General features: G+C 35.1%; 1 protein-coding gene and 1 pseudogene across 5 annotated transcripts; both read left to right on the top strand.

The window, feature by feature from the left end:
- The window catches only part of LOC141487622 (elongation factor 1-gamma-like), a 21,701-nt pseudogene extending 9,147 nt beyond the window's left edge, over positions 1-12,554 (top strand).
- Positions 5,158-26,240, top strand: LOC111517347 (uncharacterized). Of its 5 annotated transcripts, none has more exons than XM_023173473.2 (4): positions 5,158-5,271; positions 18,452-18,566; positions 22,824-23,359; positions 26,007-26,240. In XM_023173473.2, the coding sequence occupies exons 2-4, from the start codon at positions 18,460-18,462 to the stop codon at positions 26,153-26,155; spliced, it is 792 nt and encodes a 263-aa protein (XP_023029241.2). In that variant the 5' UTR covers positions 5,158-5,271; positions 18,452-18,459; the 3' UTR covers positions 26,156-26,240. The 5 variants fall into 5 exon arrangements, with proteins under 5 accessions (XP_023029241.2, XP_074025654.1, XP_074025655.1 ...); XM_074169553.1 differs by lacking the exon at positions 5,158-5,271 and adding an exon at positions 5,278-5,456; XM_023173472.2 differs by lacking the exon at positions 5,158-5,271 and adding an exon at positions 12,631-12,741.

Raw genomic sequence — 26,240 nt, 5'->3', positions numbered from 1 at the left:
AATAATACTGTGAATTGATGCAAGTGCTAAATGGAATTTATCCAACAATCAGGATTGATACTTATTTAGCCTACTTCAGTGAAAATCTTAGTGTTATCGTCAAAAAATTCATTCAAACTATCATAGACTTTATCAGAGAGCAGAACTTTGATTGCTTTCCTGAATTCTGTGAGGTTTTCTATTCATTCAACGTCATTTGGCAGGTGATTGAATATGTTTAGGCCATTGTAAATTCCAAGGTATAGGCTGACTTGAATCCGGAGTCTGGTGGGTAAAAAAGTAAAAAGAAACTGGAGAAAATTTCTTCCTGTCTATTAAGCAAGCCGTTTCTAATATGAAAATGGCATGAACTGTCAAAATTTTATCTGTACTGAATATAATAGTTGGGCTGAGAACTTCGTAGGCTCATACAGAAAAAAATGTTCTTATAAAATTTGATTTTATTTTTCAATATAGTTGCCTCAAAATAGGTCTCAGTTTCAACGATTACTTCTTGAGCGGCACTAAATTTCTCTCTCCAGCGAGCTTTCACTTGAGATCTGAGAACTGAAAAATGTCGCTGGGGTCAGATTTGGAGAATTCAGTGGATGCGGAAGCAATTAGAAGCCCAACTCGTGCTATAGATTTCATTGAATTGTGAATATTACTGGAGTTTTTTCCAACACCAACACCGTTAGTTTAACACCTCGACACGTGTTTCGATCACCAAGTGATCATTTTCAAGAGAAAAATCAGTTTGTTAATGCATGGAACATGAATACATATCAATAGCTAAGAAAAAGAAATCAGAAAAACTCAAAGTTGAAATGAGGGTCCCGCAAGGGTCCATTTTAACCACTATTGTCTTCATGATCTACGTTAATGCTATGGATAATATTTTAGGAAATTGAATGTAAACTGCAGACACTGACGAGTTCACGTTACTTCTACAGATCTATGATAACAGTCTAGAAGAAAAATATAGAATATATCTAAACAAACTAATAGCCTGCTATAGTGGTTCCAACCAGTTTAAAACACAAATCGTGACATTTGACACCAGACAAAAAACTTTTCCGCAATGACTTACTTTCACATCTGATAATGAGGCTAATGGCAGGATCAATCAATATTTTCCTTTTTTATACAGTTTCATCACTTACAACTTTATATGTCTTTAAAATATGTCTTATCATTTGAACATATTGACTAACTGATAAAAATTCCAATATTCGTACATTCAATAAGCAAGACTGAATATCATATCAAATTCTCCTAATTGTATATTCTCTTAAATATTCAACGAAAGATTTTTTGTGGAAGGAGTACTTTTTTTGGGTATTTGTTACCTTCCACAATCTGAAAAATATTAACATTATAATGGAGAACTGTATACAAGTATAGAAGGGCAAACTTTTTAGTTTACCCCGATAAGTTACTGCCTGAAGAAAAATCTTCTATTTATCAGTAACTTGTCGTATTTAACAATTCTGCCTATCAAAAAAATTGTAAAAAAATAATACAATACTTATCTTAACGTTTCGGAGGCCAAACTCTGCCACCGTCTTCAGAAATGGACAAAAAAATTCTAATACATTGACAGTTATTCCTTTTTGATCATTTATTTCGTTACTTCTTCGACAGATGTCAAAGGAGTTTTGAAATATGAAATTATGTCAATGTTGTTGATTGACAACTGAAACATTCAATATAATACAAGGTGCTCTCCGATATCAGTCTGTTGCCATTTCGCCACTATCCAAATTTTTCTTCAAGATGGGTAGCCAAGTACGGTCCATGTTCATTCTCATGCACTTTCAATGGTCTCGAGGTTTCACCACTGTAACTTTTACCACAAGAACAAGGTATTTTATAAATACAATTTTTTGTTTTTTCTTCAGTGTTGTTGGGTTCTGTATGTCTGAGTATAGATCTCAATGTATTTTTTGTTTTGAAAGTAGTTCTAACATCATACCTATTTCCAATTCGATAGTCTTGGAATGTAAGGTATGACGTAAGTTGTGAAAGGTGTCGGTGGATGTTGAGTCGGTAATTGTTGAGTTGGATGTTGTCGAATTTGTGGAGTTGTTTGTATGTTCGTTCGGTTTTAAATTGATTTTTTATTTTCTATTGCATCTATCGTTGAATTTATGAACGAATCTGGATAAGAGTTATCTTTCAAAACAGATTCAGTTGATGATATTTCTTTATTGATTTTTTCAGTTGAATTGCATATCGATTTAGCTCTTTTGTAAAGGCAATTTATTATACCTTTTTTAACACTCGCATGATGATTCGATGTATAGTGAAGATATCTATTTGTATGTGTTTTATTTTGATAAAAATTTGTATCAAATTGATCTGATGACTTCTCCAACATTACATCAAGGAAAGGGAGTCGACCATCTTGTTCAATCTATATTGTGAACTTTATTGTCGGCTCCTGCTCGTTGATATAATTCAAAAAAGCATTCAGGTCATCATGGTTTCTATTCCAAACAGCAAAGATATCGTCAACGTATCTCCACCAAACTTTGGGACCATTCTGGTAAGTTTCAACAAAAAATTCTTCAAAATACTCCATATATATGTTACTTGAGATGGGTGATGAAGGGGAACCCATAGACATGCCAAATTCTTGTTGATAGAATTCATCTCCATATTGAAAATAGGTTTTGTCAATAAATAATCTTAAAAGTTCTAATATAGAACTGACATTCAACTTCGTTCGATGTATTAAACTTGAGTCATTTTCCAACCTGGATCTGACAATTTGAAGAGTTTTATCAACAGGAATATACGTGAAAAGACTTTCAACATCAAAGCTCATGAGAACATCACCATCACTGAGTGTTATATCTTTAAGTTTATCTATGAAATGGGTTCTATTTTTTAGGAAACTATTACTGTTTCCTGAGATTGGTTTCAAAATGTCCAAAAGGCATCTTGCTAATTTCTGACAAGGAGATGCAATTGAACTTACAATTGGTCTTAAAATACATTAGGTTTATATATTTTAGGTAAGCCATAGAAATGAGGAGGTTTACTAAAATGGGAAATTAGTTGAGTGCGTCCTGTTTTGGTTAGCTTTATGTTTAGCCAATGTTTTATAAATTTTTTGTTCAATTGATTTTGTTGGATCCTCCTTCAGTTTTTTTAACGTTTTTTGTTATATTATGTGTTCGGTGTGTTGTGTTCGAAATCAACTGAGATTATTTATTTTCATAATCGAGAGTTTCCATTATCAGCTGGAAGTATTTTAATATCAGTATCTGAACGAAAGGATGTTATTGCAATTCTCTCATACTTAATCAAGTTACTTCTAGTATGATGGGGTCGTGACAAAATATTTTTACATTCAGATTTGTAATCACCACATATTTCAGGTGCTAAATTTAGGGATGTTTCTTCTATAGCAGTACCTAGTTCAAATGTTGGTACTATTATTGCAGTTACTGGGAAATTTAGTCCTTTGCCGTAGCGATTTTTCATGAATATTGAGAATTTTGGATAACAACTTTGCTACAGTTTTTTCTACAAATTATTGGTTATTTTCTCTATTACTGAAAATAACACTTTGCTTTTCTTCCAGTAGTATTTTAGTATTTCTTAACAATTTTTTTGATAGGCAGAATTGGTAAACACGACAAGTTACTGATAAATAGAAGATTTTTCTTTGTGAAAAATACTTTGATTTTTTACGCAGTAACTTAACGGGGTAAACTAAAAAGTTTGCCCTTCTACACTTGTATAAAGTTCTCCATTATAATTTTCAGATTGTGGTAGGTAACAATTACCCAAAAAAGGTCGATAAAAAATGTATATTGTCCTAATTGGATATGACCTTCAGCTTCTCGTAAATATCAAAGTAACGAAAGCACTCGAACAGTGAAGTTCCAGGTATACTGAGTTGAACCTCAAAGGATGAGCAGCCACAGTCCGTCGTGTATTTCTGACATGTACCGCTCTTGGTGGAATTAAATGTGTAAAGTCACTTGAACACTTTCCGTGAAAGTATCTATAGAGGAGAGACGAATCCCCAATCTTTCCTCGATGTTCCAGACTCAAGGTTGTAAGTGATGTTCTCGTCTCCAATCAGGCGGATGGCTCTTTTCTGGATGGAATCCAGCAGCTTCAGGGTATGTTTGGGGGCGGAGCTCCATACATGAGAACAATACTCCAAAGAAGGTCTGATCTGAGCAGTTTTCTTTTTCGGAGCAGTGTTCCAAGTTTTTTGAAAGCAGCCTTTGCAATTCCATCGACATGATTGTGCCAAGAAATATTGGTGTTTGTTTCAACCCCTAACAAACGTATCGAAGCAGAAAGTAAAATTGTCTGTCCTGACATTATTATATCCTGTTCGGAGACATTCATCTTTTTGGAAAAAACTGATGCGGGGGTTTATGTGGCATTGAGTTGAACCTGTTTACGTTCACCCCAATTCGAAATTACTCTTCTAGATCCTCATCAAGATATTCAACCTCCTGCTGCCTTTGAAGATGTGCATCCGCAGCTTATATCCTGGAATCCAAATTGAATGATGAGAAAAGTGCGCTGTCGCCACCAAAGCAATATATTGGATTCTTGGTTTTTTCCAATAAGTCGGTGATATACAAATAAAAAGAGGGTTGAACACATAATGGATCCCTGGAGAACACCAGCGCTGATGGTGAAACTGGAGGACACAAAAATGATCTGACAAGCCATAACATCGAAATTTTGCCAGCAAAAAATACGAGTGTATGATATTAACGCGAGGAGTCAAAAATCTATTACCTGGTATCTGTCCCAATTTGGCCGCTCTGGAATTTTGGACTTGTGTTGAAATAAACGACTAGAATTGGCATATACCATGGCTACTCTGAAGTCTCAAATGCGATACTATGTCAGTGATATTCATTCACCCTATAAGAATTCTTTACAATTCATTATTGAATGAAAGGATATTCATAGCGAAATTCCGCATAATCTTTTCTGTTCGAAATACCTAACACCGCGTGGTACTACGGAGCCGAAACTACACAATTAATACCTTAGACATCTAATTTTCCAGTTATTTTAAAATTATAACCTGACATCAGTGTTTTAGTCCCTGGAAATAGTTGAAACGCAAGGCCGTCTTGTGTTGATCCACATAATTTGGTTCATAAATAAAGGCTGATATGAAAACAAAAACCAACTAAAGATAGTAAAGATATTGCTCGGCCTGGTGTATTTCAGTTTCAGTGTGTGATTTATTAGAGAGGTGTCAGTGGGTGTTAGTTACTTATTCAGGATTTTGCTGAAAGAGCTGTGAGAAGGAACATTCGTTTTCCATTATCATAACGATGCATTAGCTGCTGTTTTTTAATGATTCAGTCTGGTTGAAACGATATACAATTTAATATTTTATAATAGTTGTGAAAACGTTTCGAAGAAACGAGTTGAAAAAACTGTATTTTTCCCAGAAATGTTTTCAATGTGTTTATAAAACAGCCGTAAGTAGGAAATTGGCACCGTTCTATAAAACATTATAATTTTTTTTAATATCTTGTAAGGCCTTTTACAAACACTACAAAACAGTTTTATAAACATTTCGGCAGTTACTATAAAAATTTTCTTATACTTTTGAAAAGTAGTTTTGTGAAGATACTCATAAGATAATTAAAAGGCAATTTTATAAGAGTTTTCTAGTAGTTCCAAGTAGGCGTTATAAAATATAATGCATCCTGAAAGGATAACAATAAAATAAAGTGTTCAAAATATTTTCCTAAAGGCATAAAAAGTAATTTTGTATTGAAGCTACAGAAAGCAGTTATAAAATAAGCGAGATAAGTTTTATAAATATCATACAAACTTCGCATAAAAGTGCTATAAAACTGCTTCAAAACAATTTACTTTTATAGAAAAATGTTTTACAAGTTACTTTAGAAAACGTTTCTGTGATAATTTCATGACTATTTAATAACGTTTATATGATTTCATTTTTAAAATGTTGTCACGGCCCAAATGGCTCGCGAGTTGGGGGTTAACTGAAATGGTAGGATTTACATAGAAATAAAAATCATAGGTAGACAATACTCAAGTTCATTGAAATGAAAGTACAACTTAGACCTCAACAATGTTACGCTTCTTTAGAAATATAATCTAACAAGCCAACAATATCAAAAGGTACCTACACTTACCAAAGGTACATTTTTCAGGGGTGATGTCTAATAGGTCGAAGTCTAATATTGTCAATCAGCATTATTGCATCATTGCTAATTGCCGAATATCATAACTATTTTTAGGTAAATTAACTTTTACTAGATCGATCATTACAGTGCGGTGCCCGGAGGCTATAAACTTGAAAAATAAAATAATTTCAGAAATTAGTATTGTTAATAATTTGGCAAATTTATAAAACACTTTTATTGCCTACAACTGTATTGTGGTGACGCCTCGTCTAATTTAATCAATTAGTATTTAGAAAGTATTTGTAAAATACCAATAAAATGAAACTGCAGCACCATGAAATTATGAAACAATTTCACTGGTTGTTGTACATCACAACAATTATATATAACTCCTCATTCAGAAATGAAAAAAAAATATTGGGGACATAAAAAACACTTCTAATGAATCGAAATTTCTACCCAAAATGATGTCAGAATTGAATTGAAGTTTATTTACAATAGCGAATGAAACATAATGACATTTCATAAAAAAATGAATTTCAAAAAATGTTTTTTTTTTAAATTTTGTTTCGAAGATCAGATATATTGTCTTCATATGACGGGCAACCCTCATTAGAAGTTAAATCAACAAATATGTGTTCAAATATGTCTCGATTAAGCAAAGAAATTCCTTTCAGATATAAACTGCAAGAAAAATTTTATTCGAAACAACTAACTGTCAGTTATATTAGAAAACCGTGTATGTATAATGAAGTTCTGCGTGGTTGAATCTAATGTTTCTTCAGGTACACCTGACTTACAAATTCTCTAATGGAAATGTTGCTCTAGTCAATAAGATGGAAATCTTGCAAATCCAGGCCACCAAAAAGGTGGCCAATTTTCACCATAATTGATAATGGGGTTCGGTAGTTAAAATCATTACAAATAATGTGTCGAAATAATTTCCATTTTAAACACTGAGAAAACCATGGAAAATATGTTTGGATATGATGAAAAACTGGATTTTATTGCTGTTTCTGCTCCTTTGTAGATAGCCATATCAACATTTCAGGGTTTGGAGAACTTTTTGAGATGGTAATTTTCCGCGAAACCATAGCAGAAAACTCTTACGATAAATATGGCCTTATTTTTATATAGTTTGATGTTCGTGGAGTATGTATTGGGTAATCATCACAACTCTGCCTCTAGGCCGAAATGAATAGTTCCAATTAATTCAGGAGAAACAGACACAAACAGTTAAAAAGGAAACGGAGCATCAACCAAAAGTGATTAGATATCAAATTCACTGTAGTACCACGCTCCTCGAAAGTAAGCGGGTATGGACGGAAGAGATTCTAGCGTCTGTACACCATACCCATGGAGAAGGCGACCACATATGCCGCACATACCATCAGTAAATACTTAGGAGCCTCAGGCGCTTGGCGGCAGGCCGTGTTCCTGATCTCTAGAACCTCTATAATCACAAGGCACCATCTTAGTACTCCAGCCGAGAAAAGCAAAGATCAGATGCCTAACTAAGAAAGAGAGAAAGAAAGTTGTGGTCCCTCATTCAGTGTCAAAAACTAATCCATCGACCTCTTAGGCAACTGTCTCAAAAATGCACAAATTTTTGCTGTCTAATGGTCGCCGACCATGAAGGGGAGATATTCAACTCCTGATGACTGTTATGTGTGATGATTTTGGTAAAACTGATTGTTTTCCAAACTATCAAAAGACTTTTGAAAACACTGTTTCATTTCTACGCATTTTAAACGTTTTCGATCTTTTCAACAGTGTTAGTTGATGGGGGTATGTTTTTCAGGTTAGTTTTTGAAAAAAAGCGCTTTGGATTTATTTTTCTCTTCATACAAAACATTTGGGAAATATCCGCAGGGGTTTTAAATTGTGAAATTTGAAACAGCTGTTCAATTATATCATTACCTACCAGCTACCGAATTTTTATACCTGCCTTTCCCAAATTTGGGAATGAAATATTTTACAACCATCTAGAAAATAGGAAGAGAAAAACAAAATCAGTCCGAGTCTCACCTTACCATGAAATCAATGAAACAAAGCATTAGGTTGTTTCAGAAGTTTTGTCCATTCATCTAGACCTGTATTTTGGTAGCTCTATATCTCAGTATCCATCAGGAGACTGACCTTACCAACCACTATTCAGATCTCAGTCAGTCCAACCCCTATCCTGACTGAGATCAGTACAGTGGTTGGACACCGATTAGCGAACTAGGCACTATCCAAAGGCGAAAACCCATCAAGAAAACACCATTATTACTACATGATGATCAGCGCGATTCACTATAACTCTCTGCATATGGACCAAACTATTACAACAGATCCTTATTGCTATGAAATCGACGAGAAGTGTCGAAAATTGCGTCAGCACCTGCCGGTACCATGTTTTCAAGCACTTCAACAACTTTCACATCGCTAGAAGCTTCGACAATCAACATCAGGCAACATCAGCCTTCGTCGACTCCATCGAATCCCGAGCACGTAATGTTCATACTGACGGGATTAATCGACTTATTTGGGTAAAATTGAATAAGTATTCTCTGAGATATTACAGTTTAAAGTAACTCAAAAACGGAGAAAACTTTTGAAACACTTAATATGAAGCTAATGACCGGCTTCCGGAATATTAATATTACTGTTAGATGTCTATCGTTCGGATAATTATCTCCAATCAATTGCTGTCTCTTAAAAAAGTCACAATATCAATAACAACACCTTCGAAATGGATACCAATTAGGTTTTCATTTAATTACGATCGTCTTTCTTCGAGCCATTTAATGTTGAGCATGCGATCGTTTTGACAAGAAAAACCTCGTTTAATGAATGGAATGATCTATTACGGGAAGCACGCAACTTTATACAAAGCTATCGCGAAAGAAAAGCAATAGTGTATGTGGCAGATGTTACGATTGAGATGATTTTAGTGGTTTATTCTTCATGATAATTATTGATAATTGAAAAGAACTGGCCGATACTTGATGAAAATTCTTATTAAAAATCATCAATACAGTCTATTGTATGATTTTCACTATACAGAGTTTTATAAAAACCGAATTTTACGCTTGAGAAAGCACGTGTCGCGGTTTTTGTAAAACCCTTTATAGTGAAAATCATACATTGAACTCTATTGATGAGTTTTAATTACTAATAACTTTTTTTTAAAGACAAAACACAAGCACTACAGGAAAATCCTTAAGGCGGTCTCAGAGCGGTGCCTGTGCGAAAGTAGCGATTCACATTTGAATCGCTGGGGATTATTCCACATGAACGCAGTTTTCCAGATGAAATAGTGGAGTTCGAGGTGTACTGAGTTGAACTTCAAAACGATGAGCAGCTACAGTCCGTCGCGTATTTCTGATATGTGCTGCTCTTGGTGGAATCAAATGTGCCAAGTCATTTGAACACCTCCTATGAAAGTATCTATAGAAGAGAGACAAATCTCCAATCTTTCTTCGATGTTCCAGTCTATCAAGGTTGCACGTGATACTCGCGTCTCCAATTAGGCGGATGGATCTTTTTTGGATGGAATCCAGCAACTTCAGGGTGTGTTTGGGGGCGGAGCTCCATACAACACTCCACAGAAGGTCTGATCTGAGCTTTGAAAAGCTCAGATCGGAACAGTGTTTCAAGCTTTTGAGAAGCAGCCTTTGCAGTTTCAGCGACATGATCGTGCCAAGACATATTGGTGTCCATTTTAACACAAACTTATCGAATCAGAAAGTGGAATTGCCTGAACTGACATTATTATATCCGGTTCGAAGAAAATCGATATCTGGGTTTTTGTGGCATTGAGTTGAACCTGGTTACTTTCACCCCAATTCGAAATCACCAAGATATGCAACCTCCCGCTGCCTGTGAAGATATGCCTCCGTAGCCGATGTCCTGGAATCCAAATGGAATGACGAGACATGTGTGCTGTCGTCAGCAAAGCAACATATTGGATTCTTAGTTTTTTTCAATAAGTCGTTGATATACAATTGTCAATAACTAATTTTAAAAGCAGAAAAATAATAATTCGGATTTTTTTATTGAGGTGGATCGGATTAGTTTTGAATGGAGTTGATAAATCGCGGTATGGGATTGAAAAATATCTAGGATGAATGGAAAATTCATCATGAAATACATTTATCAAAATACTGTTCTCACGAGTGTATACTTATGTTTTTTGATAGCCAATGAATTAAAGCAAAAACAATTCGCACAGTTCACAATTCTTTGAGTGAAAAATGTCTTCAAATGAGTTTTCTGCTTTTTGCATTCAGTTTCTCAAATTGAAAAAATATGATTCCGAAAACAATTGTTGAAATCTGATTTTCCTCAACAAGCTACCGCTAAAGCTCTCATCGCTGCACAATATGCGAAGACATCTATCAAATAAGCTCCAAATTCCGTTTTTGAAGAAACCAATAAAATCAAGGAATTTGCAGATAAATTCTCGAGCAGCAAGGTGCCTACTTTCGAATCCAATGATGAAAAGTGCCTACAGGATAGCAATACTATTGCTCATTCCGTAGTTGATGACCAGTTGAGAGGCAAAAATTAGTTTGACAGAGCTCAGATTTTACAGTGGATTGGTTTTCCTGAAGGTGATAATTTACCCCGGTCTGTGCTTGGGCATCCTCAAACACACTGGTAGCAATCAGAAAGCATCTCAAAGAGCGAAAGAATATATGAAGGCTGGACTCACTATTCCCAATGCCCATTTACTTACCCTTACTTATTCGGTTGGAGAGAGGCTCACTCTTGCTGATATAGTAGTAGGTTGCAATTTACTGAATGCCTTCAAGTATCCCCTCGATACCCACTATAGGAAGCTATTTGTTAATGTGAATAGATGGTTCAACACCCTGGTAAACCAACGGGAATTCAAAGAGGTCCTTGGTCAAGTAGAAATTTGCAGTAAACCAGCTCAAATTGGTGCCGTTAAATCAGCAGCTCAAGGTAAAGAAAATAAGGAGGAAAATAAATTGGAGAGGAAGAGTAAATGAAACAAGAGTAGACGCAAGAGGCTCTAGAACCAGAAGACCTAGAAGCAGAGAAACTCAAGAAACAAGAGGATCCTTTCGCAGCTATGCCCAAAGGTCTTTTCGACATGGACGATTTCAAACGATTTCAACGAAGAAGAAAGCAAATCCATTCCATACTTCTGGCAGAAATTCGACCCAGTAAACTACTCGATATGGTACTGCGTGTACAAATATCCTAAAGAACTTGCCAAAGTATTCATGAGTTGCAACCACATAACCGGCATGTTCCAGAAGTTAGACAAAATGCGTAGGTAAGCGTTTGCGCCGGTATGTCTTTTTGGAGAAGATAACAACAGCGCCATTTTAGGCGTTTGGGTATGGCCAGGAGGTTGCTTTCCCATTGTGTCCCGATTGGCAAAAAGATTATGAATCATATGACTGAAAAAAACTAGATGGTAGTTCCGAAAAAAGTAGTTATGCACATCCTTTGAGAAGCCATTCCTCGTCCGGTATTGTGGAGAAACAATTCATGACTTTTGCATCATGATAATGCACCTGCTCTTGCTTGTTCATAATTTTTGGGCTGAAAACAATACCGTAATCATGCCTAAGCCACGGTATTCACTAGATTTGCTCCCCTGCGACTTTTTCCTGTTCCCAAGATTGAACACACCCTCGGAAGAAACGCTGGAACAAGTGTATTATTATATCTGAGGGGCTACTTTGATTGGGACAAAATAAAAATTGATGAAAAAATAAATATTTTTTGGCAAAAATTAAAATTTACCATATTTTTTGAACCGACATTTTAAAACTCGTTAGACATATGTCGAGGAAGTTTAAAAATAAAGAGAATCATCGAAAAAATAACTGCTCGTATCATTAGATTTCTTTTAATCCTGAAGACGGAGGCAATTTTCAGCTTTCGAAACGTTAAGCTAGATATCTGAATGATTTCTCAGCTTTTTTCGACAAGCAAAATTATTCAATATCGGGATGAACTGAAAAGTTTGCTTTTTTTTCACACGTACAATTTTTACATATTTCAGATTATGAAGGGCGAAAGTATAAAAAAATGTTTGATAAATACTGTTTTCTTCTACAAAAAATGACGTTTGTTAACCATTCTTGGAGAGCCCATAGAATATAAAATTTAACAATATTATCACTGACTTGTGACAAAGTAGCGATCGATAATGAATACTTCCATTTCTGTGTGAACAGTTCAAAATGACTATTCCGAAATCTGCACAAACATCCACCAATTTCGGGAAAAAACAGAACAGCCACCAATAAAGAATTAATAACCAACCTCAAATAGTATTTTTTCGAAGTCGATCGCCCTCTAGAATCGCCCTGTACACAACAGTTCGCAATAGCTTGTCCTATCAAGACTGGCAACTGGCAGTATTCGGTGTCGGTTGGGTTGCGTGCTCAGTAATAAGCAGGCGCTTATATACCCTGAAACTAATTCTTTTTAAAACTTTTGTGGATACATATTTCCCCTATTTCTCCATTGACACTGCCAGTCTGAACGCGGCAACGGCGGAATCAACATATTTTGGAAGAACAATTCAGTTGATTCGCAATCCTCAGTTAATTTTTCAAGTTTTTATTAGAATCCTCTGGTAATTCTGTTATAATTATTTTTGATCAAAGTCCTGTAATGCATGTTTTTCTGCACTATATTTCAATTGCTATACTTCTGTATTCGATAAAGTTAAAGGAGAATATATGACAACTCCTGGGTCGGATGCACGAGAGATAATATTAAAAAAATTGAAACTACTTCAAAGCAAAAGAAAATACTTGGCCGATACTTGTTGAATATCCATTCCATAATAGAGTTTGTTGTGATTTTCACTACAAGTTTACAACATAGCTTCTTAAAGTAGTAAATTACTCCTAAATTATGACTATTTCATAGTCTAAAAACATTATGTATTACCTATGCTCCAATCAGATAATTAATTCTAGACGAGCTTCAAGCTTCAACCATCTGAAAAAAAAGATACAATACTCAATTCAGTAGTAAAAACAGGACTGGAAATAAATGATTATTATGTAGTAATTATTAAAAACCAATTGAACAAGGGAAGCTTTTTAAATGAAATGGATCGTTCATCAAATATTGGGAACATATGAATTTCATACTTTCCAGAATCAAAAGTTTTGAATTAACTATTGAACTCATGTATCTTTGTAAGTAGGCGAGTAACATGAGTTGAAGTTATTTTTCCATTCTGGACAATGTTTCTGTTCATTTTTTCGCTCTTTAACTGATCTTTGAGTTTAAACTATGTGAAATATCGCACATGAATCACATGAAAATGTATAAACTCCGTGTTCTTTCATTCGCGCTCTGAAAGTTCTTTCGGTTTGAACTATGTGAAATATCGCGCATGAATCATATGACAATTTAACTACTCCCTGATCTATCTGACACCAAACTCTTTATTGGTTTTACACGACACATTTGATTTGCTGCTTGAAGAAGCTACTGTATAGCTAAATACGTATCACGGTTTTGTGAAAATCACAATAAACTATATTAGTTAGAAGAAAATTCTATTCCCATCTTGATTGTATTATAAATCGGACGATTTCATTTCCTGGAATACCATTGGAAAACGAATCCAGAACCGATATGAAATCGAGAAAGGTTAATGCAGTCAAGCTGCTGAAAAATGATTTCATGAAAATCAAAAGAGAAATAGATAAGTTTTATTCTGATCATTTCCATATTGATTTCAATTTAGGAGCCACCGGTAGACAGCTGTTTCAGCCTTATATATATTATATATATATATATATATATATATATATATATATATATATATATATATATATATATATATATATATATATATATATATATATGTTCAGGACAGTGGTTGGACACCGATGAGCCACCCTTCCAAAGGCGAAAAATCACCAAAAAAAGACCATGGTTACTGTGCGGTGGTCAGCAGCATTACAGCAGTCTGTTGTTAGGAAATCGACATTATGAACCGAAAATTGCTTCAGCAGCTGCCGGCACTGGTTAACAGAAGAGGCCCGATCCTATTCCACGACAACGCCCATTCACACGCTTCACAAATGTCCAAATAATCGAATTGAGCGTCAAAGTTCTTCATTACCCACCATACTACCCAAACCTCTTGCCAATCGACTACCGTGTTTTCAAGCACTTCGACAACTTTCTCACCGGTGGAAGCTTCGACAATCAGGACCAGGCATAAACGGCCTTCGTCGATTTCATCGAATACCAAGCATCCAATGTTTGTACTGACAGGATTGATCTAATTCAAATTGCGCTTATTTAGATTTGATGGAATAAGTATTCACTGGGGGTCATAAAAACGGACAAAACTTTTGAAACGACTCATACAATTCTTTGTTCTCCTTTTTTAGGGGGAATAACATTCTATACAACTTGTTAACACCGTAGATTTTTAAAAACTGAATAATTTTTATATAGATTTTCAAATATCTACATTTCAAAGGATTTTCAACAATGGGAAATGTTCCTCCTGACGAAAATCAAGTAGTTTTCATGAAAGAGCTCTAAAACAACGCATTTTAAAATCATCATTTCAACGTTTTTCGTTAAAAAATTATTTAAATACTTAAAACAGAGGAATGAAATAATGCATTCAATATTTATAGGGATTCGTTTCTATTTCACCATTTGGTAACATCGGTTATAGCTAACGAAGGAAAATGAATCTGTTACCTGTATGAGACAAAAAAAGATGACATATTTCAGAGGCGTGCTGTTCTGTTCACTTATGTTCCAAGTTCCGACACATTCTGTGACATATGACATTTTGTGCACCTAACCTATCTTCCTCTATATAAATAAATAACAAAACAACTGTTGTTTATGTGGCTTGTGGAGGTGGTATTGAACTATAATTTATATTTTGCCTTAATTGTTGAATCATAAAGATAATTTTCCTTTTTCAAAGTAGAATATCTAGGTACGTATAAATTATTTCCACTTGATATAGGCGTTGTTGCCAATTTGTGAATTAGAAACAAATCCCTTCAAAAATCAAAATCCAACATTTGAATAATTAATTTGAATACTTTTCGAAGTGAATTTGAAATACTCATGAATTGAACTCAACTTTATTTTGTTCAAACTTGCATTTGCTGTAATAACCCAAATTGGGGAACATTCCCCATTCCAGAAATTCATTAATAGAAGTCTCATTTTTGAGTTCCGCAACAGATCGTAGTTTTCTAGTGTTCCCGGCTGAATGAGCAAAAATAAATTTAAAATTGAATGCTTGCTTCCTTTTTTTGGAGGATTTCCACAATTTTTAATACAAAAATGCAGAAGTAGAAAGCCAGAACCTTTCTTTCCAAACGTTATTTTCTCGTTAAAATATACTCCTTTTCAATTTGAAAAGAACCCTTCATATACTTTTTCAAATTCACTCTTTCAGTGAATATATTGTAGTTATCAACATTGGGATTCTTCCAAATAGAAGGAGCCGTTTTGCCGGGATAATATTATAAATTATATTCATTCTAATTAAAAAAATTTCACAAATCACTGTTGGCTAATAAAACATTTATGGTGATTGTGTCTAGACTAATTATTCCACTGTTAGTTTCGCTCTTTTAATATTTCTCGTACCAAACAAATATTATTTACGGTGTTATTATTTGTTTCGGGGATATTGTTACATCACGAGGTATTTTTATAACTGTTCTGATGTATTTTTATGAGAGCCGAACTTGTTTTAGAAGTTCCGAAATATAAATATCTGCCATTGTCGAGAATCACGCTAACTATAGGATGATTCGTGAAGACACTGTCGTTGTAGAATCAGTTTTTAAGAATGATTATTTGCAGTCACAGGTAGTTGAATTATGGCCAACATATACAGGGTGTCAATTCGAAAACTTTCCCACCCTTTATATCTTCCTTCCAGTAAATAATGTGGGGAATCGAAAAAATAAATGAATTTTATAGTCAAGGCGGACACTTTCAAGGAATATTTGTAGCCCTAGTGGTTCAACCAAGGAGGAGTAGATGTCGCCCTTAGAATCTTAAATGGGAAGGGGTGTCAAGTGTCACATCATTTTGATTGGCGTTCAATTCTGCTTCCCTGACTTTTTTTTTGATGAGCAGTTTCCGAAAAATGGTTGGAAGAGTAGGTGGCACTGATTTTCTATTTGTTGGTTATTGCTCTTTCAGAAAATGAAATTTAATTTGCTAGAGAAGCATTTCAAACATAAAATTTACTTACGTTTATCCTTATAAACTTGTTCAAAATGTCGACCATTTCACTCTAATCAGTAAATTCTGTTTCCGAACTCCTCTCTAACATAACGAAAAACTTCACTAGGAATTGACTGGCATGCTGCTATAATTAGTCTTTTAAGTTCTTCAGTATCAGAATGTTGTGTTTAATAAACAAGGGATTCGAAATGCCCCCAAAGAAAAAATCTAAGGGTGTTAACTCCGGTGATCTTGGAGGTCATTCAACTGTTCCCCTTCCTCCAATCCATCTATCCGGAAATCTCTCGTTTAACCACTGTCGGACGGGTAGAAACTAATGAGGAGGAGCACCTTCCTGCTGGAAATGTTACAGATCCTTCTGCAGAAGGATCTGTTACCTCCTGTATACATTTGAGTTTATAGTTCGTAAGTTATAAGAGGATCGATAGTCTCTTCAAGCATGTCAAGGTACACATTGCAAGTCAAGTTTTCTTCCAGAAAGTGACATATCATAATAACATTTTCAAGAATACCAGCCCAAACATTAACTTTTTGTGGGTGTTGTGTATATGTGTGTAATATGTGTAATATATTTGTTTGAAGGTGATTGACAATGTTTCGTGATGAATTTCACTAGTTTGGACTTCCATTGTCTACTATATAAAATGATTTGAAATCCCTGAAACAAGTAAAAAAGAATAATTAAAAAAAATAGTTGAAAATAACAATTATATTAAGCAACAATAAACCTGAAATGAAATGATAGTGAAATAACCTACAAGTAAAAATATAATAATTGAATAAATAAAAATTAAAGGAATGAAAAAAGAAAATAATAAAAAATAAAAAAGTGTAAAGATTCCAAGTCACGTTAGTTCACGACGTTTCGATTGTTGGTATCTACAATCGTCTTCGGGTGATGACCCGAAGACGATTGTAGATACCAACAATCGAAACGTCGTGAACTAACGTGACTTGGAATCTCTACACTTTTTTATTTTTTATTATTTTCTTTTTTCATTCCTTTAATTTTTATTTATTCAATTATTATATTTTTACTTGTAGGTTATTTCACTATCATTTCATTTCAGGTTTATTGTTGCTTAATATAATTGTTATTTTCAACTATTTTTTTTTAATTATTCTTTTTTACTTGTTTCAGGGATTTCAAATCATTTTATATAGTATACAATGGAAGTCCGAACTAGTGAAATTCATGTGTAATATATGTTGTGTAATATGTGGGTTTTCATCACTTCAATAGCGAAAATTTTGTCTATTAACATTGCCATTCAGAAAAAATCACCTCATTGCTGAAACGGATGTTCAACAGAAGATTACGAATGGTATTGACTCAATGAGACATGATTTCACAAAACTCCATTCTTCTATCATAATCATCCTCGTGGAGTCGTTAAATTCCGTAAGCACAAAAATTAGGAAGTTCGGAATTCGATAAAGTGGTCGAACACCGTTTTTATCTGTTACTGATTGTTGAAGGTTTTACCGTTGAGGAAGTTATCGTAGTGCTTGAAAATATGGTAGTCGGTTGGGGCAAGGTCTGGGGAGTATGGTGAATGTGACTGAACTTTGTCGCCCAATTCGTCTAATTTTCGGACGGTGAATTTCAAAACGTGCGGACCTCGTCTGTTGACTAGTGCCAACTTTGAATTGAACGTTAATTAACACTGTCATTGCCAAATGCCTAGTAATTTTTTGGTCTGTTTTGACAGAGCTTTGGTTCGATTTGAATCCGTGAAGGTAAAAATTGGTCAAAACATCATATGGCTGAAAAGGGGCCAAATGCAAAATTTGAATCGATCAATAAATACCACGACACAGTAGAATAGATATTTCAAATTATCTAAGAACAATTCGTTCAGGCCAGCCTCAACTCCCTACACAGTAGAATAGATATTTATTGAGATATGGAGCTACAAAAACACATGACATTAAAACGGACAAAACTTCTGAAACAACATCATAACTTCAATTTCATATCACTTCTGAAATATGATAGGACTCTTTAAGTTTGAAATGTACGTCTCAAATTATATCGAAAATATGTTGAATACTGAAATATTTGCTTTATGGTGTTTCAGTAACTGCTATGAAATGTACACCAATGAAATTACTCAATAGGTCTGAATATTTTGAATGGAAACCAGATGATCAAAAATGTTACGAACCAATTTATTTCTCCAAAGAAAGTGACGGGTGAGTATCTTGTAGCCAATTTTCAATATCACAATGATAATTTCATTCATATCTATCTGGATTCATCATGTATGATACGTAGTACCTACCTACTACCTAGGTACTCATCCTTAGAAAATTACAATTATGACTTTATTGTTGAAATTGAAGGATGTGAATTTTCAATCACCTAGATGGTGTGATCATTATGCTCATAATAGTATTTCATTGATTTCTGGTTTGATTAACTTCTGTATCTGTAGAGTAGGGAGGGTAAGTGTAAGCCCACAGTACTTAGGCCACATGTGACCCACTGTACATCCTCCCGAGGAGTTGTCCTCCTAGGTCATCGTCCATCCTGTCCTTTCCAGGAAGGTGGACAGGTCACTGGGAGACATCTGCTTTATATCGGCAGGTGTAGGCCAAGACTCGCCGAACACACACTCTCTTATTGACGATAACTCCGGGCACTCGCACAGGACATGCCTGACAGTCTCATCTTCCTGTTCACACATCCTGCATAGAGGTATGTCCACCAGCTCCATATTATGGAGGAGTTTCCTTAGTTTACAGTGACCAGTCAGAAATCCTACTGTTAGGCGTAGATTTTTCCTGATCATTGCCAAATATTTCTTCAGCGCCAGCTTCCCAGGGTCACCCAAGGTGATCCTGGCAAGACTACATCCTTTGGTTTCGTCCCATCTCTTTAAGGATTGAGCATGGGTGTAACATTTGGCTAGTTCCGCAATTGTCGAAGTCATCAGGCCGTAGGTGCCACTGGGTCCTAAAATTCTTAGTCCAGCCGCTTCTTTGGCTAAAAAGTCGGCAATGCGATTACCTTTACTCCTGTCGTGCCCTTCAACCTACCTCAGGATAAGTTATTATCTACCGAGGCTTTGGCTAAATCTTGGTGACACTCTAGTACTAGCCCTGAGGTTATACGTTGTCTGTTCAAGGCTAATAGGGATTGTCTGCTGTCACTGCGGATTGTTATGTTTTTGCCAGAAATTCCTTTCTTGGTTAATTCTTTTGTGGCGATTGAGGTACCAGCCAGTTCTGTTTGGACCATGCTGGTATTTCTTCCCATTACCCACTTAATTCTCAGGCTTAGTGATCTGGAATACAGTCCACACACTGAGCCTTCTTTGGTTTTTGAGCCGTCTGTCATGCCAAAATCTGTATTGCATTTATATCATCTGACTCTATGTTCTGCTTTATTTGTATTTTGTAGAGTTTATCAAACACAAACCTGGGTTCAATTGCATCGCTTGTTGCCTGCAGCAGAGGTTGCGCAGTAAGCGCTTCCCGCCACAGGCCCAGCCTCAATTGACCCATTCCTACTTCGAGGTTTACACCAGCCGTGCGCAATCGTACCATGGCCATCAAGGCAACCTCCTTAACGTACAGATCAAGAGGGGTCAGGCCCGTGATTAATTCCATTGCCGCGGTTGGTGTTGTTCTCATGGCTCTTGTGATGTTTAAACAAGCCATTCGTTGTATTTGGTATAATTTTTGGATGGCTGTTGTTTGTAGAATTTTCGGTTCCCATGCATTGGCTCCATACGTTAACATAGGTCTTATTATTGCAGTGTAGATCCAGGTGACCACACGGGCTGAAAGACCCCATGCGTATGCTCTTTTTGCTCTACTCTGTAGATGAGAGTTCCATTATAGCTTTCTGTCGAGGATAGTACCAAGGTATTTTACCTCTTCAGAGAAGTTCAGTTTGCTTTTAAAGATTTCGGGAGGTTTTGAGCCCGTTAAACTTTTTTTCCTGGTAAAAAGGACCATCTCAGTCTTCTTGGGATTGATCGACAGTGAGTGTTCCTCACACCATGTTTCTATCAATTTGAGCCCATCCTGCGCTCTATCGCACAGTGTGTTTACAAATTTGCCGGTCTGCAAGATAACTATGTCATCTGCGTATGCAATTATGTAGAATCCATTTTTGTTAAGGTGATTAGTCAGGGTATCCAGAACTATGTTCCAGAGAAGGGGTGATAAAACCCCTGTGGACATCCCCTCATGACCAGTCCTTTCACTGTGATGTCTGTGATACTCAAGATGCTCTACCAGAGAGCATCTTGAGTATCCATTCTCCTACTACCAGGGGTTCATTCCTGGAGTGTAGTTGCTGGGTAATTGTTGGAATGGTTGTTTTATCAAACGTTTCCTCGATATCTATGGATATACCCAGGGTGGATTATTTATTGTCCAATGATCTCTCGATTCTGCCAACCACATGGTGAAGGACAGAATCAGTAGACCTTCCCGAAGTACATGCATGCTGATTTGGATGAAGTGGGTTGTGAACTAGTACTTCATCTCTTATGTACCGCTCACATAGCCTCTCCATGATTTTTAAGAAAAACGGTGTGAGAGTAATTGGTCGCAATGCTTTTGGTAGGGTGTAGTTCATCCTACCTGCTTTGGGTATAAATACTACTCTTACTTCTCTCCACTTACTGGAAATATACCTCAGAGCTAGAGAGGCTCTGAATATTCCAGCCAGGTGTGGCATAAGAGTGTCCAGTCCCCACTGAAGTAGGGCTGGTCTTATCTTATATCGTCAGGTCCTGGTGACTTGAAGGGTGAATTGAAAAGCCCGTTATAGCCCATCTTATTTTGTCCTCATCAATTACTGCACTAGCAGATATCCAGTAGTATTTTGAGGGTGTTGTTGGTACATCCGCCCAGTTCGTCGTTCCAGGAAAGATAGAACCTGGGAAGTGAGTTTCCATAAGAATCTCAGCACTCTCCTGGAGGTTGGCAGCTTTGTCGCCATTTTTCCTCGTCAGGATGCCGATACTCTTATGGTGGTCATTCGAGAGTGCCTTCTGTAGCCTAGAAGCTAGTGGGAAGTCTTCGACTGCCTCACAATAGGCTCTTCAGGCTTCTCTTTGCTTTCGTCTGCAAACTTTTCTGAACTCTCTGAGGTTGGCTTGATATATACCCCAGTCCTCTTTGAGTCTTGTACGTTTTGCCTAGTTGAAGGTCGTTCTCGCTGTCTTCCTGAGGTGTTCCAATTCAGGACACCACCATGTGTTGGTTGTGCCATCTGTTTGAACCATCCTCGTCGGACATGATTCCTTGTAGGCAGTGTCTAATTTGTTGTGGATAGATACCGTGTACCTATCCGGTTCTTCATTGTTGCCAGGAGTCAGGACCTCTGTTTCCCGCAGAGCTCCTCTTAAGAGTCGATTGTAGAGAGCTATATCCGTCCTCTTCGGGTCACGGGATTTTACAGTGGTCCTGAGATCCTGGTTCACCGAATAGGTCAGCCAGTGGTGGCCTGACATTGAGACTTGCAGTCTCAGGGACATTTTCAAACTCATACAATATATAAGTTTGAAAATGTCCTTATAGGACGAAACTGCAGTAACGTAAGTTACTGCAGTTTCAATTGATTATAAAAAATTAAAATTATTTTGAGCATCTTAAAACAATTATTCTCTTATAAACACAAGTATTTTACTTAAATAACATTCACTCATTTATTTGCATGCTATTTCCTGAGCTTTTCTATTAATTAAGTTCAATGAATTGAAAAAATTAAAAAAAAAATATTGTTTTTGTCAGATTAAGCGAATTCCTCTAGATAATCGTCAGATTATGAGACAGCACGTCTAAAACATAAAGATGAACCATATATATCTTAATCTGACGCGCTTGAGAATTTCACAATTGCGAATTTTTTGTGCACATTATAATAATGGCCACGAGTTTGCGTCGATCGAAATCGTCAGATTATTGAATGAGAGCTCGTTTGTGTTGCACTTAACACCCCCTTAGAAAATCTGACGCGCTCGATTAATTTCTTTTCTTTTCACTTTCAACCCTTACGTACAACCACCTACATCATGCAAACGATCAGATTAACATGCCAACATTATTAAAAATACGTAGAACATTGATGCTATCAATATCTGACGCGCTCGAGTATGTTCATGCAACAGTATTTTGATTTTAAAAATCTATAGCCGCTTTCCCCACCGATGAAAAGGTATATATTATATAACATTTTTTTCTTCTTATCATCTAACCTTTGCAACCTAATATGTCTCAATGACGCTCGAGTAAATCCCCATTTTGTATCGTGGGCGCCCCTGCTACTACCACGTAGTAACAACGGCTACATCCATCGATTTATTAAAATTTCTTTGCATTATATGAATTTAATATTTTTTAATGGATCCTGGTTCAACTAAACACCGTCATTGTTTGTTTATTTTCCCTCACTGTTTCAATTCAAATACAATTGAAGCCATCCTTTTTCAGATATTCCTACTCAACCATGAAAAACTTGTCGCACGACCAGAAAAAATCACAGATTATATCTGTGAAAAATCTTGAACTTCCTGAAAACTTCCAAACCTATAATCTGGGACTATCCTTGGAGAAGTGGTCGAAAAAAAGACCCAGGTTGAAATCAGGGCATAAAGAACGAAACATGGGTTATCATCATTTTGAAGAACATGACGAAAACGAATGTGATATAACAGACATTCTCGATAACTTAGAAGACAATAAGGAGAGTTCGAAAGCAGAAACATCTGATTACGAACTGAATTCAGATATTGAGGAGTTATGGCAAAGATCCCAAGGAAGTTACGGAGATGAAACGACTTCCCAACACAAAAGTTCGAGAACCAGAGAAAAAGCTGTATCCAAGAAGACGATTAAACACAAGTTGAAAAAAACTATAAGGTTCTCGTTTTCGAAACCAGCCAGTCCGCAAACTGAACAGGTGATAAGAGTTGACGTTTCTTCCAATCTTTCTCTGGAAGAGCTGAAGCTGATGAATATGGACAAAGGTAAATTGTGAATAATAGTTTCTGATCTGTAAGAAAATACTCATAAAGGAACTATAATAAACTGTCATCTAAAAATTTAATGTGATGACATAACTTATATCGACATACTTTGGGAAGGTTACCCTCTATATGCAAATCACATAGAACTAAACGGTAGAAGTTGAATCTGATTATATAGTACACTAACGTTCCTTCCCGGCTCCGCACGGATGCTATGCTGATACTGAATATACAATAAACGCGTACGATCGCTACTAATCATGAAGTGCTATAGAGCGAAGCGCTGCCTTCGACGCGCTATTTATAGGCACGCGTCGCCGGCCCCTCGACCGGTATCGCCACAACTATTACGTCCCTGCATTTTAAATCTGTGATATCTTCGAAAATATACATTTGAATTGCATGTTGTAAAAGGCCATATTGATCTATGATAAATGCACAATGTATTTACGGTACTTAATTGGATGAGGATTAATAGTCTAGGTCACAAGTTCCTTTTTTTGGTACTTCTGTCCAAGGAAAAATATGATCTAGGAATCATTCGATTCGGAATGATCTCTAGCAACTTTTTGAAAAATGTCAAGAGAGGCTCGAAAAAATTACAAATGTTATAAACAATTTAGTAAAAAAATTATATCTCGGAAAATATTAAAGATATCCAAAATTTGAAAAAATATCTTTAAAGAGAAGGAAATTTACTAAAAAAGTCATACCTCCCGGAACTCACATACCTTCACATATCTTCAAGACACTTGAATAAACGAATATCTATGGAATTTTTTTTCCCGTGGTCATTTCATTAGATAAAGTTTAATAATTAACAAATTTTTAGAAGTTTTGAATCAACATGGAAATCCTGATAATTTTTAAACTGAAATACTCATTTTTTTTTTCTTCTTGGAGCTTTTCTTTTCCACTTTGTTATTAATAATCAAAGACGTTAAAAAGTGAAAAAATCAATTAGAGCAATGAATGAAATGAGATTCCAAAGAAATAATCTAATCCTATTATTCATCAAATTTTTTGATAATTGTTTACTAAAATATCCCTTAAATGTGTTTTTTATGGCTTTTAAATCTTTATAACTCATAAACTATTCAAGATACGTCAAAGACACTTCGGATCTTTTTTGTTCTCCTTTTGATAATAAAAAAATTACATTTCAAACAAATGATCTAACCCTATTATCAACTTTTTTGACAACTATTTAAAAAAATCCGAAACCTCATTCAAACGACTTTTCAAATCAATTATTTCTTAAATTATTGATGAAAATATTTGCTTCCTCTATTTTTTGTTTCTTGATAATCTCTTTGATCTCTTTTGCGGTGGTGACTGGCAATCTTCAGTATCTTTCTTCTACTTCATTCTCTTGTATTTCGGTTGCAATTTCTTCGTCTTGTACATCCTTCAGTGATGTTTCGACGTATTCCTCTACCAAAAATGGATTTCTTGTTGAACTGCATCCATCATCATTGTCTTCATTAGCTTCAAATAAACTCGTAGGAAGAGTATTATCGTTGAAGTCGTCACTATCATCTTCAGTCGTATTCATTTCACTATTTAAGCAACTGTCATTTATACAATGTTTACAGAGAGACGAACATGCATCTGCATCTTCTGTACTTTACCTCTTACCTTCTGTAATTTTGTTAGAGAGATACATAATTTCAGTTTCTATCCATCCCCAATCTTCTGAATTCAGTTGGTTACCAAGTCAAAAAATTTGATAAAAAATAGGGTTAGAGCATTTGTTAAAAATCTTATTTGTTTATTACTGAACGGAGAAGGAAAAAGACTTGAGGTGATATTGTCCTTTCTCTATCTGTTCATGAGTTATTTTCATAACAATTATTGAGAACCATGAGGAATTGCCAAACATAGAAGTAAAGAAATATTAAAAAATTTGTACAAAATAGAGACAACATTTTTTACACAAAAAGTAATACATGGTTGTTTTTTTGGTAGTATTTAAAAAATATATATCGTAAAAATTAATTTGTTTAAAACAAATTGTTTAGTGAATGTATAAAGAAAATAAAAATTCAAAAAAGTTTTTTCTTCAGAATATCAAAGAGAAATGAAAATTATGATATGAAAAAATCTTTCCTTAATATACAAATTTAGTGGGAAAGAAAATTGTTAATCAACAAATGCGTTTTTGAGAATTAAAAACTTCTTTAAAAAACAACTTTTTAAAAAAAACCATAATATTCACCACTTATAAACATCCCCTCAAAAAAAATTCGTATGTCTTATAAACAATACGTTTGTTTATACCAATTTTTTTACAATAGTTAAAAATTATGAAAAATCATTTTTATGTAACTTCAAATAATGATAATACGAATGAATTTGAATATAAAATATAATTCATTGCTTTGAATGAATTATTAACTTTTTAACGTCTTTGATTATTAATGAACAAAGTGGAAAATTTAAATTTTTAAATTTTTTCAACGGGAATTTTTTTCAAGGCTTTTAAGAAAAGCTCCAAGAAGTGAAAAAAATTAACAGTGTTTTCATGTAAATTCAAAACTTGTAAAAATTAGTTGATTAACTAAAGTATATCTAATAAAATAATCACTGAAACTAAAACTATTACTAAAACACACACAAATAATAGAAACATTTTCATTTTTTTCAGAAACTTGTGGTAGGAGCCACAGCCAGTGTAAAAAAGAAGCCGAGCAAAATTTCAGAAGAGATGATAAAACATATGAAACCGAGGAACAAGATTTTGTAATTCGTTGCAGTCAGTTGGCTTTGTCATCAAAGAAGCTATCACTTAATTGAAATCTTGACATTATGTCTTTTTTGAAATACCTTTGAACGTGTTATCAGAAACTTCATCTATGAACAAAATATAATTTCAACGATT

The sequence above is a fragment of the Leptinotarsa decemlineata genome, unplaced genomic scaffold (assembly GCF_025532065.1).
Source record: "Leptinotarsa decemlineata unplaced genomic scaffold, Ldec_3_MD MMD2_P_RNA_scaffold_5, whole genome shotgun sequence".
In the NCBI taxonomy this organism is placed as follows: domain Eukaryota; kingdom Metazoa; phylum Arthropoda; class Insecta; order Coleoptera; family Chrysomelidae; genus Leptinotarsa; species Leptinotarsa decemlineata.
Note: the sequence above shows the minus strand (reverse complement) of the source record. Positions and strands in the feature narration are given on the sequence as shown.

What these genes read in the sequence shown, in the direction of transcription:
- LOC111517347 (XM_023173473.2), top strand. Translation starts at nt 18,460, where the DNA reads ATGAAATGTACACCAATGAAATTACTCAATAGGTCTGAATATTTTGAA. An exon ending in TTCTCCAAAGAAAGTGACGG is followed by an intron (nt 18,567 to 22,823) that starts GTGAGTATCTTG and finishes ATCCTTTTTCAG; the next exon opens with ATATTCCTACTCAACCATGA. An exon ending in GCTGATGAATATGGACAAAG is followed by an intron (nt 23,360 to 26,006) that starts GTAAATTGTGAA and finishes CATTTTTTTCAG; the next exon opens with AAACTTGTGGTAGGAGCCAC.